General features: G+C 42.2%; 2 protein-coding genes across 6 annotated transcripts in view; one reads left to right on the top strand and one right to left on the bottom strand.

The window, feature by feature from the left end:
- Positions 1 to 12419: 12419 nt before the first annotated feature.
- Positions 12420 to 17660, bottom strand: part of PARPBP (PARP1 binding protein) — a 92226-nt gene continuing 86985 nt past the window's right edge. For 4 of the 5 annotated variants that reach the window (XM_048831338.2, XM_048831353.2, XM_075123143.1 and 1 more), the window contains one exon: positions 12420 to 17248. In XM_048831338.2, coding sequence (XP_048687295.2) covers positions 16917 to 17248 — 332 coding nt within the window. In that variant the 3' untranslated portion in view covers positions 12420 to 16916. The remainder of the gene's footprint in view (positions 17249 to 17660) is intronic. The other variant, XM_075123135.1, reaches the window with a different exon arrangement.
- On the top strand, positions 15301 to 16935 carry PMCH (pro-melanin concentrating hormone). The gene is made up of 3 exons (XM_048831494.2): positions 15301 to 15607; positions 16200 to 16404; positions 16484 to 16935. Exons 1-3 carry the CDS (start codon positions 15359 to 15361, stop codon positions 16531 to 16533), a joined length of 504 nt encoding a protein of 167 aa, XP_048687451.1. The 5' UTR covers positions 15301 to 15358; the 3' UTR covers positions 16534 to 16935.

Here is a 17660-nt window from a genome sequence, read left to right as displayed (position 1 = left end):
TAGTTTCAGCCAGCCCCTGATTGGCTTCAGGTGTCCCAATCAACCTAGCATTCTCCCTGCCTTCTGGAAAGTTCTTAATTGGCCCCAGGTGTCTTAATTGACCTGGAGCAGCTTCCATTTCACTTAACCTGGTACCAGGGATTTGTTTAGCCTGGAGCTAATATATCTATCTCCCACTACTTTTCTATAGCCATCTGGTCTTGCCACGTCACACATCATTATGGTGTTGTCCATCATGATACACGTAGTTAAACAGCTCAAAATTGTCAGGATTATGTGAAACCCAATGAATAGCCCTTAGTTCTCGGACATTTATATATAAATGAGCTTCTTGAGGACACCATAGGCCTTGAGTCTGAAGACTGTCTAGGTAGGTTCCCTACCCTAAACTGAAGGCGTTGCAGTGTCCCGGGCCCCAGCTAGGCTATGCCTACTGTGAAGAGAGGCAGAGGCAAACCAACATAATCTTAAATAATCCTAAACTTCTAAACTTTATAAAGGAAAAACCAAGATATTGGGCAGGAACAAGAATATAAAAGAAATAATGGAATAATAATAGAATATAAATAATAAGTAACATCAAATACTTGTTTAGGAAATTAGTAAACTTCAAATTACCATCATAACAAAAGATGTTTTTCAATACCACACTGTGTCACTCCAAGAAGGAATCAGCTCCTCCTCTCCCTGCCTGCAAAGTCAAGCTTCACCCTAATTGTCCTGCCTTCGCCTCGCTCCAGCTTGCGATACTCCTTTGCTTCAACACTGCAATGACCACATCTCTTTCCAACAGGTCCATCTACGAACAACAACTCTTCACCCAGAGAGTCATACCTATTCCCCAAGGCCCTTGCACACTGCCCTTCAAGGTCCAGCTTCCTCTTCCCAGCGTCCTAAGCAAATCCCTTTTAACCCCAGTGCAGTCTCTTTTCACCTCCTTCTCCTCTAACTGCCTTCCCAAATGCCTGCTTTAGGTGTATTTTGAGCCCCCTGCCCAGCTCAAGCTGCCCTCTCATTGGCCATCTCTATCCCCAGAACTCTGCTGCTGCATCACAGCTGCAGACGTTGGTGGCATTCAGCCCAGCAGTAAGCTGTACTAGTCTCTTTCCTACTTTAAGTAAGGATTTCCTGGTCAGGAGTAGATCATGAGTGTTCTATTTCTGATGCCTATCCAAACACCAGGCCATGACATGTAGTAAGCCTAGGTTGGGGAGCTTGAGTTTCCCGCCATCTTGGGTTTGGAGATCTGGAAGTGGGCAGATCCTGATGGGTGGGCATGTGGACATCCTTAGGAGTTCCATGAACCAGAATTGTCTGGGCTAGTAGAATGGTGGCGGCTCTGTCATGGTGGATCTTCCGTATGACTTGTGATATAAGAGGGATAGGGGAAAAGGGCATATCGGAGGCTGTCTGTCCAAGAAAACAAGAGTGTTGCCCTGGGAATTGCTGCATATGGTTCCTCTGGAGCAATACATGAAAAGCTTCCTGTTCATCTGGGACGCAAAAGGTCCCGTAGGGGCCCATAAATATGTTGATCAGAACTGTGACGTACACCTTTCATTTGTGGTCTGTAGAGAAATTTCTGCTTAGCCTGTCTGCCAGGGAGTTCTGAACAGGTATGATGCCTGTATGATACCCTGATTTCTGAGACACCAGTTCCAGAGTCTGATTGCTTTCAGGCAGAGATGAGATCTCACTCCTCCCTGTTTGTTTATGTAGACAACTGTGATATTGTTTGATATTATTTGTACATGGAGTGAGCATATGTGGGGAAGGAAGGCCTTGCATGCGAGGTGGACAACTGTGAATTCCAGTAGGTTTATATGCAGCCTGGCCTCCCATGGGATCTATGTACCCTAGGCTGTTTGGTGGTCCAAATAGGCGCCCCATCTTGTAAGGGAGGTATCCATCAAGATGGTGGCTCTCTGAAAGGGAGGACTGAAGGTAGTCTTCAGCATGACTATTTTCAGGTTAGACCAAGAGACAGAGGTGAGAAATCCAGAGGGAACGGTGGCTTTGGAGTTGATGCAGTCCCTGTTCGGTCGGTAGGTTGAATGGAGCCAAGCTTCTAGACACAGCAAGGGGAATCTGATGAAAGGTGTCATGTAAGTGCATGAGGCCATATGACCTATCAGGGATAGACAGACACACCTTGGTTCGAGGCTTGTGGGTGATGTGAGAGATCAGGTTGCTCATCACATAAAACTTGTCTATGGGGAGGAAAGCTAATGCAGACATTGAATTCAGCCATGCTCCTATAAAATGTATTTTCTATGGGGGTGACAAAACTGACTTGTTTTTGTTTATGCAAACACTTAAGGTATCAAGAAGGCAACAAAGAAACTCTACTGCCGAGACAACTTCTTGGCAAAATTATTCTATCAGGAGCCAGTCATCCAGGTATTGAAACACTTTAGAACCCTGGTGTCTCATCTGGGCCGCTACCTCTGCAAAAACTTTTGTGAACACCCTGGGCCCTGTCGCAAGTGTAAAGGGAAAGATGCAGAACTGGCAGTGCTCTTGGCCAACCATGAACTGCAAGAACTTCCTGTGTGATGCATGACCGTCCACATGGAGATATGCGTCCTTTATGTCAAGAGCCATGAACCACACTCCCCTCCTGAAGGAAGGGGATTATAGGTGCCAGTACAATCATCCTGAATTTCACCTGATAAAAATATTGAGCTGCTGAAGATCCAGGATGCGTCTCCACCCTCTGTCCTTTTGAGGATTAAAAAATATGGGGAGTAGTCCCTTGGTACTGAGATGGCACACTATCACCCCCGCTGTAACAGATTTAACTTCCCCTTGAAAAATCAATTGGTGAAAGAGGGAGTCTGAGAGGTGGTTTGTGAGGAGGGAAAGAAAGGAATTCTATGGAGAATCTGTGATGGATAATCTCCAGAACCCAACTATCCATTGTGAGCTTGTTCCAACTGTGGGTGAAAAAAGTAAGATGGCCTCCAAAGAAGATGGGAAGCAAAATAGGTGGTATAGGTATGGTAAGCAGGTCTCTACTTGCATGTCAAAGGTGGCCCTTGGCCTGCAGCTGGGAGTACATGGAGGGTGTAGCAGCAATGGGAGCTGGAAAACGAGATCTCCAAGTCCTTAGTTGCTTACAAGGAGGTTCAGGTGGGGGCTGGCAGTATGGGATATGGGAAGGAGGTGGCCATGGTCTAATGGGCTGTTTCTGGTGTTCCTTCTGGGGGCTGGAGTGTAGATCTCCAGGTTGGATCTTGAGTCTTTGGACAGATTGCAAAGTCTCATCTGTCTTCACATTAAAAAGGTTGGACTCATCAAAGGGGAGGTTTTGAATAGTATTATGGCCCTCTCTTGGGAAGCCCAACAACTGGAGCCATGAGTCCCTTCGCACAGAATCATAGAACTGGAAGGGGACTTCAAGAGGTCATCTAGTCCAGGCCCCTGCCCTCAAGGCAGAACTAAGTATTATCTAGACCATCCCTGACAGGTGTTTGTCCAACCTGCTCTTAAAAATCCCCAATGATGGAGATTCCACAACCTCCCTAGGCAATTTATTCCAGTGCTTAACCACTCTGACAGTTAGGAAGTTTTTCCTCATGTCCAACCTAAACCTCCCTTGCTGCAATTTAAGCCCATTGCGTCTTGTCCTATCCTCAGAGGTTAAGAACAACAATTTTTCTCCCTCCACCCTGTAACAACCTTTTATGTACTTGAAAACTGTTATGTCCCTCTCTGTCTTCTCTTTTCCAGACTAAACAAACCCAATTTTTTCAGTCTTCCCTCATAGGTCATGTTTTCTAGACCTTTAATCATCTTTTGTTGCTCTTCTCTGGACCTTCTCCAGTTTGTCCACATCTGTCCTGAAATGTGGCACCCAGAACTGACACAATACTCCAGTTGAGGCCTAATCAGCACGGAGTAGAGCAGAAGAATTACTTCTCGTGTCTTGCTTACAATACTCCTGCTAATATATCCCAGAATGATGTTTGCTTTTTTTGCAACAGCGTTAACACTGTAGACTCATATTTAGCTTGTGATCCACTATGACCCCCAGATCCCTTTCCACAGTACTCCTTCTGCAGCATCTACCATGGTTTGGAGAACTACATTTACCATCAATTTCCCTTCATCCAGAAAGTATTGGAACTGGGATTGATCTTCCATGGGGAGTTTATCTTTAAATTCAACAAGCCTAGTGTAGGTGTTAAAATTGCATTTAGTCTGCAGAGCTTGGTAATTGGCTATACAAAATTGGAGGCCTGCAGAGAAACCTTCCTACACAGGAGGTCTAGCCTCTTTGACCCTTTATCCAGATTTCTGTTAGTGTTGTTGAGCTCTCTCCATAGCCACCTGTACTACCAGCAAATTAGGGGCAGGGTGGAAAAATAAAACATCAGAACTCCTGGCTGCCACAAAATAGCAATATGGCCTCATTGATCAGAAGGGCCACACTGGTCAGTCCCTTTGGCTGTAAAATGTCAAGGAGTCAGTGTTGGGGGTCATGGATTGCCTCTAACAGGATTTCTAAGTCATAAGTGACCCTTTGCAGTAACTCTTGAAATTGCCAGTGATCATGTGGCAAGTGGGTGACAATGGGATGACTTCATCATCCAGAGTGGACAAGGAGGCCCTAGTCAGAACTGGGAGTACCAGTTCTGATTCCCCCCTCTCGGCAGCCAGTTCCATTGGTGTATGAGGAGGAAGAAAGTGGTATGACTCCCACGACAGGTCTGGGTGCCTGCCATAAGGATCACAGGAGCCTCCAATAAGGCCAAAAGAAAGGAGCCATCAGTAACAGAGGTTCCCATGGGAATTAATACCATGTATCCCTGAGGGGGCGGGGTCATAACCAGAGGAATAATAATGCTTCAGATGTCTGTCTGGCATTTTGCACCTTCACAGAAATACTAGTGCAGCTATCTCCTCCAATTCTGAGGACAGTTCCACTGGCAGCGGTGGTACCATTGGTACTGAGATACTCCTGACCGACGGACAGGAACGTGGCCCCTCCTGCAACAATGGCAGTGTTTCCTCCTCTGGGGTAAGAACGTGTTAGTAGGGCAGGGTCCAAAAGAAATGGAGACTGCAGGTAGGGGGAAGATATCCTCTGTTGTTACAAAGATCTCTGTGTGGCCCATAGCTGCCTGAAGGGCCTGGTTCCTCCCTAATGGCGGGATGGTCTCTATATTGACAAGGTGGTACCGATGATGAATCCAGACCTGCACTCATGGATGAGACTGGTGAGTGCTTATCTTTCCACCCTGGTACCACAATCACTGCTGGAACTGGCAGATCCTCTTCTTTTGCACATTACCCTCTAGCCTGGGGGTGGAGGTGTCTATGGTGCTAGTTTAATGGGTTCCATATGCAATGTCTCCCCCAACTGGAGTGGTTTGAGAAGGAAACGCGTTTGTTTCAGACGGTCTGCTGTGGGGATCTGTCCTTACACCCCTGGGAATATTTCTTACTCTCAAGGGGAGCCCTGTGTGCTGAGTCCTTGGGCTTTGGTGTTGGTGGCTCCGTTTCATGGCTCATGCTTGGAGGGGCATGGCTAGCCAGCTGAGATTGATGTGTGTGTGTGTGTGGGGGGGGGGTTCCCAGGCTTGGGTCAGAGTGGGGCATAGCCTCTTCCATCAAGAGCTTCTTTAGGTGAAGCTCTTGGGGCTCTTTAGTTCTGGGCATAAAGGACTTGAAGATACTGCACTTTGAAGAGATGTGTATCTCACCCAGATAATAGAGGCATCTAGAATTCGTAAGCTAAAACATATATTTACAATGAAGTTTTACAGAATGCGCAATAGCAAAGGACAGGATTCAGACTCAGGCCATGTGGCGGTAAGAAGGAACTGGAGAAGCGTCAACCCGTACTGTACCTCAAGCACACAAAATCAGATATATTTTTTTTTAACAGCAATGTCCATCAGAGCCACCCAGTGTGTCCTGTGCCTCCTTGTGCTCCCACATGAAGGTATAAAAACGGGAGCAGCTGTGACCTTCACAGCTTGTCTTTAGTGCATTTAGACATGTATGTTTGGCCCGTGCCAGCTGACTTGGGCTCGCAAGGCTGTTTAAATTGTATTGTAGACATTCGGGGCTCAGGCTGCAGCCTAAGCTCTGGGACCCTGTGAGGTGGGAGGGTCCTAGAGCTTGGGCTGCAGCCTGAGCCTGAACATCTACACCGCAATTAAACAGCCTCTTAGCCCAAGCCCGTTAGCCCCAGTCAGCAGGCACAGGCCAGCCACAGGTTTTTAATTGCAGTGTAAACATACCCTTGGAGTCCTAGACACATATGCACTATCATAATTAGATTTGACTTTAGGTCATTTACTGTCAGCTGGGGAGCCTTTCCTCTGAAAGGTAGGCTCTGGCCAATTAGTGGTTGATTATAACTCCTATGAACTTTATCATCTGTGATGATGTGAGGGATGGTTTCTCATAGATCACAAGGAGTCCTAGCTGAGAGAACTGAGAAAGGATATATCCCCAAGACTATTGCAGTCTCTTGTTGGGACCTGACTCTGATCAGTTAATCATCCAGGTATGGGTTTCTGTGATATGGTGCTGATCAGGAACTCCTGAGCTAGCCATCTCTCACCCCAGCTCCAATTAAGGGAGGTAAACTAGAGCTGGCTAGAGAAACCTGCACCTGATTGGTGAAGGGAAAACAGCTGCCAGCCTAATTAGCCTGGGGCTTTTTACAGGCCCAGAGGAAGGAAGCAGGGGCGAAGCCAGTGAGTGGAATGAGAAAGGTAACTCTCCCCTCCTGGCTGCAGGACTGAGAAGCCCTTAAGGCTGAAACCCCCAAAAAGTATATGGTGAGAAGGTGGTGGGATTGCATGCTGTAAATAAACTGCACCAGTGATTGCTGAGACAGAAGGTCTCCGAGTGGTTTTTGGAATAGAGCAGAGGCAGGACCAAGGGGGCCCCTCCACAGTCTCCTTAAATGTGCTGCCACTGCTAGGCATTTCTTGAAGACTCTTGATGCCATAGAAAGTTCAGGGGGCAAAACCCGGTAGTAGTAATGCTTGGACCCTACTGTGACTCTTAGGGGTACTTCTTGTGGGCCAGATGGATAGCTATATGGAAGTATGCATCTTGCAAGTTGAAAGCAACAAAGTAGTCTTGAGCTTGAAGAGATGGGATGGAGGAGGCAAGAGTTACCATCCTGAACCTGAGATGGCTTATATATTTGTTGAGTCTCCTCGTGTCAAGGAAAGAATGAAGATCCCCTTTCTTCTTCAGAATCAACAAGATGAAACAACGAGGCCACTTGACTGTACTAGGCTCTGATGAGAAGGGTCCCTGAAGAGAGACAGGGAAATGATGTGGGTAGGGGGTAAAAAGGGGAGTTGGATGGGGTAGCCATGCGCAATGATCTCTAACCATCCATCTGTCCAATTTTATGATAGATCATGATAGAACACGGCAAGGCAGCTTCTGAAAGTAGCACTCACTTGACTGAATAGGATGTGGCTCATGACTATTCTGTCAAATTTACTGATGTGGTTTAGGAGCAAGGTGAGTTCTGGAGGACGAGGAGGGTTGGCTCCCTTTGTATCATGGTGATTTCTTGGCTTGATATTTAGGCTGCCTGTGATGGTAGGATGGCATCCATGGTTTTGACAGGGATTAAGGACAGTACAGCCTGTTATATGGGTCTGGGGAGTAAATCTCCAGGGAGAACAGGACAGCTTTTGAATCATTCTGTAACTATAGAATGCTGTCTGCCAGCTCACTAAATAGCCCCATGCCCTCAAAGGGCAAATCCTTCATAATGGCCTGTACTTCTCTTGAGATACTTGATGCTTGGAGACACAATGCTCTGTGTATTGTCACCCCATTGGCCACAGACCTTGCTATGGTCTGGGAGGAATCAGTCACCACCTGTAATGTAGTCTTGGTCAAAGTGACCTTTCCTTAATTATATCTTAGTTCCTCCCTGCTGTTGTGCAAGAGCTTCTCTGGGAAAGTTGCCATCCTGCCCAAAGTTAGGAAGTCACAGTTAGCCAGTAAGTTCTGACAGTTAGCCACAGGCAGCTGGAGAGGCAGAGGAGTATGACTTTTTCCCCATGCAAGTTGAGCCATTTGGAGTCCTCCTTGACCTTGGGGTATTCTTGCTTAATTTCAATTTCTCTTGTACCGCTGACATAACTTAAGAAGCCTGGCTGGGGTAAGTACTCAAATCCTGCTGGAAGTACTTGGTATCTCTTCTCTACCTACTTTGCAGTAGGTGTCATTGGGGACAGAATCTGCCATAAGGCCTTAGCAAGGTCCAGCAGTTCCTCATTTGTGGAAAACACGATCCTGGCTGGACCAGAAGCTTATAAAAAATCAAATATCTCATGGGATTTCTCTGATATTGCTAGGTTTCAGAGTAACAGCCGTGTTAGTCTGTATTCACAAAAAGAAAAGGAGTACTTGTGGCACCTTAGAGACTAACCAATTTATTTGAGCATAAGCTTTCGTGAGCTACAGCTCACTTCATTGGATGCATACTGTGGAAACTGCAGAAGACATTATATACACAGAGACCATGAAACAATACCTCCTCCCACTACCAGCAGGAGAGTGGGGTGGGAGGAGGTATTGTTTCATGGTCTCTGTGTATATAATGTCTTCTGCAGTTTCCACAGTATGCATCCAATGAAGTGAGCTGTAGCTCACGAAAGCTCGTGCTCAAATAAATTGGTTAGTCTCTAAGGTGCCACAAGTACTCCTTTTTCTTTTTTCTGATATTGCTGTGATCTCTATCTTTAGAGTGTCAGGAGCCTTCACATGGTCCTCCTGAAATGATTGATCATCATCAGGCACTGGTCCTAATGCCAAGGATGCCAATTCATCACAAAAGGCCTTTGGTGGCAATATGGGGCACTGGTGCTGCTCTGCCACTGGAACAAATTCTTCCCGATACCTTGGAGTGATCCTGTCTTCTTCCTCAATTGTGGTGTGAAACCAACCTCTTGATGCATGAGATAGTGGATCCCAGTAACACAATTAGGGCCATTATTGCATACCATACAAGTATGGTTGATTCATTGAGTGGTTGGCTAATCAAGCATCAGCCCCAATGAGCCAGTTGTGGTGCAGCTCTGTAGGGGAAGCAAGCAGACCTTTCCATGGGGTCAACCACTGACCTCCTGGGAGAGGGTACTCTACTTGAATATGGGGAGAATGTATGCTCCAGTGATGGTGTAGAGATGTGGATCTCCACAAGCAGTGATGCAGCATAGAGCAGGTCTTGGTACTGGCATCTGTCCTGGTACCACTATGGTTCTCGGGGTACCCAGGACTGTGTGTCACCTTGTTACCCCCTTCCTCTAACGTCTTGCCTGTGATAGCTGGGTATTAGCTCCCTAACACCACCAGCTTAACAGCCACTCAACCACTCTCCTCAGGATTATGCCAGCCCTTTCTTCTCCTTGCTGATTGACAAGTCCCCTTGAAGCATTCCCCTGTGCTAGGTATCTAGCCCGACACTGGCTACTCACAGAAATCCCAGATCCTCAGCTCTCAAAGGAATAGTATACCCCGGTTTTACCTTAAATCACTGCTACTGTACAACACACGGCACTTATGAGCACTTATAATAAAATATTTATTTAAAAAAAATAGAGGTTCCACTGGAAACAAAAGAATGACAGAAATAAATGGTTGTAACACAAAACAAAATAATAAAACACGAAGTAGGGCCTACACTTATTAATAGTTACTTTTTCCTATCCAATGAAGTAGGTTTTCCCTTCAGAGTTCAGCTGGTTGCAGAGCTGGCTAGCTTCACAGGAACCAGGTTCCAAACCTTCATGAAAAACACCTGTTCAACAATATGTCTTCTCAGTAAATGATGCAAAGTGTCTTTCTTGACCTCATATACTGGATCAGTCTTTTGCCTTTATTCACAGACAGGGTCATCCCCAGCCTCTTATAATGTTCCTATTAACCTCCAAGTGGTTTTGATTATTTGGAGTTGTCTTTAATAGTTTTCCATTGACTGTTCTGAGATGAGACACCGGTAGACAATGGAACCTTGCATTATATCAGCAGTTCTAGGGAAGGGTGACAACTCCTTCCCACTTGAACAGACCATCACTGAGACATATGATTTTCTGATGACTAACTTTTATTCCAAGGACCATAAGGCACAGTTTTCAATGTAGTTACATTATTATTAAAATATTTCCCATGCACATCTCACAATGATTATGAATATCGTTGAATTATAAGCTTTCAGTAGAGACCTCACCTACCACCTTTCCTCAATAAATTCCAGGAAAGTAGTGTATTAGATGGAGTGAGTTTGTCAGGTCTGATATAGGAGTTGCTTGTAAAGAACCTTTGCCCACTGGTACCAATGGGCCTCTGTCACAGATACTGGCAGGTGTTTCAGCACCAATGGTGGTTCCAGTTCTCCCTGACTCATTCTCTGTGTTCACTGTTGATGCTGAGAGGTGCATGACCAGATTCATGATTTGTGTCACTGTAGGCTGCTCCTTATCCCAAGCCCTCAACACTGTATGAGGCCTGATCGATTTCTCTCCAGAGGCTCTGGATGGTCTGTCATTATAGAAGGACACCAAGCTCTACCTGGTGCCTGTGCATTCAGACCAGCCCCTTTTGATGCCAGACTTCGATACCAGAGGTGCTTAGTTCCTGTTTTGATGCTGTTGACGCAGGAGTCATCTTTTGTGCCGAAGTGATGGTACCTGGTTGCTTTTTGGTGCAGTCTTCTTTGTGCCAGTTTTCACTGTAGCTTGTCTGCCAGATGAGGTACTGGATGATATTGGCTTGTCCACTAGCAAGATCTTGGAGGTCATCTCCTCAGGTTCCAAGGAGACATTTGTGGATTGTTCCAGAAGATGGATGGGAAGACTGGTAAGTATGGTTTAATGCAAAGGCATGGGGAAGCGTAAATAAAAAAATCCTCTCTAAGATCTCTATAATAGTTGCAGAAATAAATCCCACAAATTTCTACTTTTAAATGCCAAGAAACTAGAGGTAGGAAAATTATTGAAAGTTACAATCTGGTTCTGATTCAGCTCTTCATCCATAAATAAAGATGAGCCAAGGAAAAGCCAAGATAGTTAAATACTTTTCTCATTATTCCTTGTCAGCCACTGTGACGTTATATATATTTATATATTCAACTTATGTATTTTCTTTTTGTATTTGGCTAGTCAGCTCAAATGGTTCAGCTCATGTTTTGGCTCATAGAGCCAAACTAGACCCTTTGGCTTGACTCTATCTGGAAACTTTCTGGATTGTACAGTTTTATAGCAAGATGGTTTGAATTTCTGAGATCTTCTAAAACAAATAAGGATAACACCTATCAAAACAGCTTCATGATGTCATGCTGTGTCAGGGGAAGGAGCAAGATAATGCTATAGTTGTTCTGTGCTTGCTTCAGAATAAACTAAACATCAAGCTCAGAAAACTTTCCTATAGTTGAAGCCTCCTCCATTTTTACCCGACTATGGAGTTTTTCCTTTAGTAATCATGCCTAGGAAGAGCCAGTTAAAAGAAATTCAATAAGTGATCTAACCCAATAATTGTTTCTCTCTTACTGTACAACTTCTTCATTCAGAAATAAACGTGTACACCAAGTTTTATACCCTCTGGTTGAGATCTTCAATTTCCTCTTAAGAATAATGAGTGGCAGAAAACACTTGAATACCCCTTTGAAGCTTCTAGTGGCAACATGTGCAGGCAAATGCAGTACACTGCATACTATTCAGATTTTACTATCTTCCTTCAGTGCTGAACAAAAGACATCCAGATCTAGACTTAAGAGTAGGTACACACAGGGTGAAATTCACCCACATGCAGCGGTACAGCACAAGTCCTGTGGAAAAAATAGGCCTTGTGTGGGGCTCTTTGCACAGGGATGAACTTCATCCAGAATATAGTGCCACAGGAGAATCTAGATGGCACTAACAAGAGGCAGCTGTTGCCATTTAAAAAAAAAAAAGATGAGAAGTGTTGGTAAAACAGACAAAATATAACTTAAGAGGAAAATATTAAATGCAAACAATTTTCTATAGCATGCTCAAGATTAATAAAATCATAACTCTATAAAAACAGACCATTAACTCTGAATATGGAGCAAAAACCAATGTTAGTGGCTAAGGAAGGATAACTGAAAAACAGTATGCTAATGTAGAAATGATCACTGAACAGGGATTTTGGCACTACATTCTAAAATTCAGTAATTTTTTAATATTTAAATATTCATTCAACAGTATGTCACACTATACTGTTTATTGCTTTTCATTTCATTTAAGTCTTAAAAAAACCCTGTAAAAAACAGAAAAAGTTTACCTGGTTTTATTTATTGCTCAGAAACAGACAGTGCTTATTAGGCTCAAAAGCTCAGAAATGAAAATTAAGAACTAACTTACTGAATGAATGAAAAATGAATAAAAAACTTACTTACGGAAACAAAATGTATACTAAATATTTATTTTTATAGGAATGCAAACAGAATAAAAGATAAGTTTCAGCCATATTAAGTGTCATTGACCAAATTTATTTACTTTTGCATTTCACATCAGATTTTAGATTGTCCGATTTCACAGTAACACGATTCCATGTAAAAGCAGGAGGAGTTACTTAAAATAACGGTAAATTACTGATGTAAACAGTACTAAAAAGAACTAAGTTAATATTAAGTGAAAAGAAAAGGCCAATTGATAACAGACAAGATTTTAGGCAGCAATTTGTAATATGAATTTAGTTATCATAATTTAAAACATTTTAGTTTTCTGCCAGAAGTGGAGTATTTGAAGCCTAAAAGGAAAAATATGCATTTTATTTAGATTGTGAACACCTAGATACATTGGGCACAGATGAACCCATTGAATTTGTGAGGCTGCAGAATGACAGAAGCTACCTTGTGCTCAGGCTCTGCAGCCATGGAAGCTACTCCAAATCTGGAAAAGCTAAGTTTGCTCTCTATGGTCTGTACTGACCACAGTTTATGACTTTACCTGATTCTACAGCCATGTATAGCAATTATGCTTTTTGTAATGTGAGTTGGAGATCCTAATGAGCATGTTCCATTTTCTTCAATTATCAGACAGACACTGCTGAATTTTAAAAGGGGCCAAGGGTTGTATTTTTGGTCTTCCCTCAACTGACAGCTTTGTTTTAGCAGTTAACCAAGGAGGCGGTCTTAGGTCTTTTAGCCCATAAAAAAAATTGGCATTCATTTTGGTGACAGCGTACGCCCTGATTTTTAGATAATAGGACTCCCCCCGCCCTCCCTAAACAGTAGCAACTGTAGAGTCCTTAGTAACAGCAACGAGGAAAGGAAAGTGCCCTTCCCAACTCATAGATAAAAAGTGTTTTTTTTATTTTCTTAAAAAGGTTCAACCCAAGCCAAAGCCTATCTTCCTTCCTCCCTCAGCCATGCAAGGATGGATTATAGCTTTAGGATTTCATGCTGGCCACAAGAGAGCAAAGAGAGGAGCCTGCTATTTTGTTCAAACTGGTTCAAACGGATCCAAAACATGAACTTTTTTGTTTGCTTGAGAATTGAAAGCATTTGGTAAACTTCTATTTTGAAGTAAGTTTTCATGAACCTCTGATGACATTTATTATAATTGGCTGGAATAAAGATAGGCACTGGTCCAGCTCCCTCTTTGGTGCCAGTCAATAGTGGAGAGTCTTCCTGTGGAAAATATCAGAAGATACCTGTGTGCCATGTGCATGCAGATACCTCTTAAAGACTGGAGTAAGGGTGTGTCAGAGCTTGTGGAAGACTGGCACAATGACCTGGACATAGGCAGGCCAGCCTGCCATTCAGTGCAGTGTTCAGGAACCATAGGCCAATGGGCAGTCCAAAGACAGGAGCCATGGGGCAAAAGTGAGAGCTGGGGGTCAAACAGGAATCACAAGCCAAAGCTGAGGGTCAGTAGCATAAGGTCGGAGCTGGAGCAGTCAAAACCAGGCTGACAGAGTTCTGTGACCAGAACAAGGCTGAGGGCAGATGCCAGGTACAGGGCAGGGTTAAAGTCAGGAACTGGAGATGAGACCGAAAGTCAGGTATTGAACAAGAGGGTCTGCAGCTGCAGCACCCACCCAGAATCCACCTTGTTGCACAGACAACTTCCTGTTTCTCTCTCTAGTTTAGAAGTGTAACCAGCCCAGTCAGGGACTCTGGAGCAACTCCAGTCAGATCCCTGTGGGTAGTATGTTTGGTGGAGTGCAGGGCCTTAGGGCTCCCAATTCTCCTGTCATTACTATAGCCATCCAGTGGTGTTGGGGATGCAGCAGTGGTCTACGGGCCTGGGTTCAGGACCCGCAGATCCGCACAAGGTGGATAAACTAGTCCAGAGATACTAGTCTAGAACTAGTCCAGAGGTACAGGGTCACTGTGCAGATGGCCCTAGCATCAAATAGATCCCTTAGGGATCTGCTAGGTCTGGGCAGGCCCCTTACACTTTCCCCATGTGGGGGACAAATGCTTTCCCTCAAATAGCAAAATGTGGAGGAATCTCCACAGAAATTCCTTTCCATAGACCTTTATCGTGTTTCTAAACACAGGAGGGGATAATAGAGCATTCAATCTGGAAGAGTCTGTGAGGCAAAAATTGAAGTTTCCATCTGGAGTGGGAGAGGGAGGAACATCTGAAATTACGATCTGGGTACTAACCTATTGGTGTTCCCAGCTGATCCTTTCAGATGGGAAACTGCCTCCAAACTCTGACAAATACATGGATCAGCAATGAGTGAGGACTGCCAGCTATATCTTCAGATAAAAAGGTACACAATTTACTGAACACAAGTTAAAGGTTTCAGCTTTGCCTGTATTAAGACAATGGTAGTATTTTAAATCATTGCTACCTTCAAAGTTTTTTTCAACTCTTTTCCCAAGAAGATTTGAAAATCAATTTCACTTTAAAATAGAGTAGACCAGGGTTTAAAACAAAACAAGTTACTTTGCTGACCCTCCTTCTTACATGTGTAAATTAGTTCTTTTCTAAAACTGCCTTAAGTGAAAAGTAAGGCCTGATTTAAAAAGAGCATGTGTAGAGATTATGGTATCCTGTGAATTTTGCTAAAATTGATCCATTAAAAGGAACTACTAATCTGTACTGTTCTGAAAGTCTACAAAGGAGCTAATAATCCATGGTAAAAAATATCCATACTTAAGTAGTTCTAACCAATATATGGCATTACAAATGCTATTCAAAAGGTTAGCCTCTTTATAATGAGTCATTTATACAGGGTGAACTCATAAGCCACTGAAGTGGTTTCTATTCAATCTATAAAATATATAAAGGTAGACAGGATTGGAGAACACATTAATTTACAAAGGACACCTTTCTTAAATAATATCTTAAACCTGCTTAACTTCTATGCAAACATTAAACAACTAAGAATGCATATTTCATCCTACATATTAATACTAATTTTCTCTCTCTTTTCTCAAGGTTTTTTACTTTCAGTTTCAAAGTCTATTAGAAAGGTAGAAGATGATGATATGATACTAAATGCATTCAATATAGGAAAAGCTCTTTGGAATGAAGGTAAAACAGAGAAGACAGAGACTATACCTACTCTTGAGCACTACAAGATGGAGGACAGCAGCTTTCTGGATGAAGAGGAAGACAGAAACCCAAAATTCTTAGTGAGTTTCCATTTTTTATTGAACTCTAAAACATGAATAAAAGCTCAATTTATAGTCCTTTTAAAAGGGTTAAAAATTTACAATTTAAAAGAATGTTGTGGTGGATGGTTTCAGTTACAAGATCATGCAATTACTGAATACTAAGTTTTCAAATATAAGTATCTAATGTTAGTCACCTAAATCTGAGTTTGGGAAACTAAACAAATTACCTGATTTTCATCAGGATTCCAGGTGGTCATAATGTGTAAGAAAATATCAGTCTACTTTTATTTAGATATCATTGTTTGAAAATTTTGCCCATTCTGTACTAAAAATATATCTTAGAATGTCAACAGGACTAGCCACACATACCAAGATGGTTTCAGTCCCACTGAATAACTAAACTGAAATTAAGCTGATCATCCACATTATTTTGACATGCACTTTGATTTTAAGGTGGCTTAGACAAAGTTCCAATGTGTGGCATTGTACGTCTTTTAAATGACTGTCTGTTACAATACCTTTGTTCTGAATGGGGAAAAAAAAAAAAAAAAAAGAACTAAACATAATGTTAACGTGTCTTTAAAATTTAAATCTTTTTTTCTTACTTCAGAATATAGGTTCCAAACACAATTTCATAAGCCATGGTTTGCCACTGAACCTAGGTATAAAACAGCTACCTTATCTTGCATTGAAAGGATCTATGGCTTTTCCAGCTGACACTGAAATTCAGAATATTGAATCAATACAGAAAAGGAGAGAGACCGGGGATGAAGAAAACTCAGCTAAATTTCCTATAGGAAGGAGAGATTTTGACAGTAAGTATATGTGTATTTTTCCACAGAAAAAAATATTTCAACTTAGAATATAAAAAGAGTAAAAAAATTTTTTCTTCAGTGCTCAGGTGTATGTTGGGAAGAGTCTATCGACCTTGTTGGCAAGTTTGAAAACTGTTGGCCTCTTCTCTGAAGAAGTATTGGTTGCCAATTTAATGAAACTTGAAGTTACAGTGCTTTTGGTATTGCTATATATTTACATCTAAATACTTCTATCTGTATTTCAAAGTAGAGGGAAACATGATTGACATTTTCACTAGATGACCTAGTTGTAATAGTTATGATGTATTGTTACTGAAATAGAGAATTCTGTACAATCAAGACTTGTCACTATATTTGTCTAATGAATAATATGTGTAACCTACTTTAATATATTTGCACACTGTGAAGCCAAAATGTGTTAATGCACCGGTTATCTTGTTCTTTCAAGATGTACAATGTTTATTATGGAATAGTAAATTTACTATATACACATCAAAATAAAAATAAAAGATTCATAGTCTAAAAAAGTCAGTTAACTTTTTCTGACCAACAATCAATTTATTCTTGGCTGTAGCCTTGTTGCTTTTTGCTGCTCCATCTAGTTTGCTGTCCAATTTCTCCTGTACTATGTTTGATATCTTGGGTCTCTTAATATTGGTGTACTGAGGTGGCTCATTTTCATTATTGCAGATGACTTTCTCACTATTCAGATCCATGTGTTTCCTCTTTGAGCTCTTGTTTCTTGGCGGACAACTTTTTGCTTTTTCACTTTTACTTCCATTCCAATGAACATTTCCAGAACTGGTTCCAAGTGCTGGTCTTTCAGGAGGCGACTTTACACCTTCTGACGTGCAAGAGAATAAAATATTTTGGGAAGGAAAAAAAGTTATTACTCCTAACGTAGTTAGCCAGGATATTCCTCGGGTTTAAATGGCATAAAACGTCATGTATTTTTAGCAAGAGAGTGCTTTCTTAAATAAAATGAATCAAAATAATTTGACTGGCCATCAACTAGCCAACAACTATAAACAAACCTAAACATAGCCACTTCACCATTAAATTTTAAAATGACATTACACATGTATAAATGTAACCATCAACAACTTCAGGAAATAAGTTTATATACAAAGGTCAAAATGTTGTAAAGGATTAATACATTTATGTCCTAACAGTGATTTATATAATACACATCTTGTAATGTGTTATTGTTTAAAAGTAAATTTAACAACTAGCCATAATTTTCCCATTCAATATAT

Source organism: Caretta caretta, chromosome 1, assembly GCF_965140235.1.
Source record: "Caretta caretta isolate rCarCar2 chromosome 1, rCarCar1.hap1, whole genome shotgun sequence".
Lineage (NCBI taxonomy): Eukaryota > Metazoa > Chordata > Testudines > Cheloniidae > Caretta > Caretta caretta.
The sequence above is the reverse complement of the archived record's forward strand: the minus strand, read 5'-3'. Positions and strand labels throughout refer to the sequence as shown.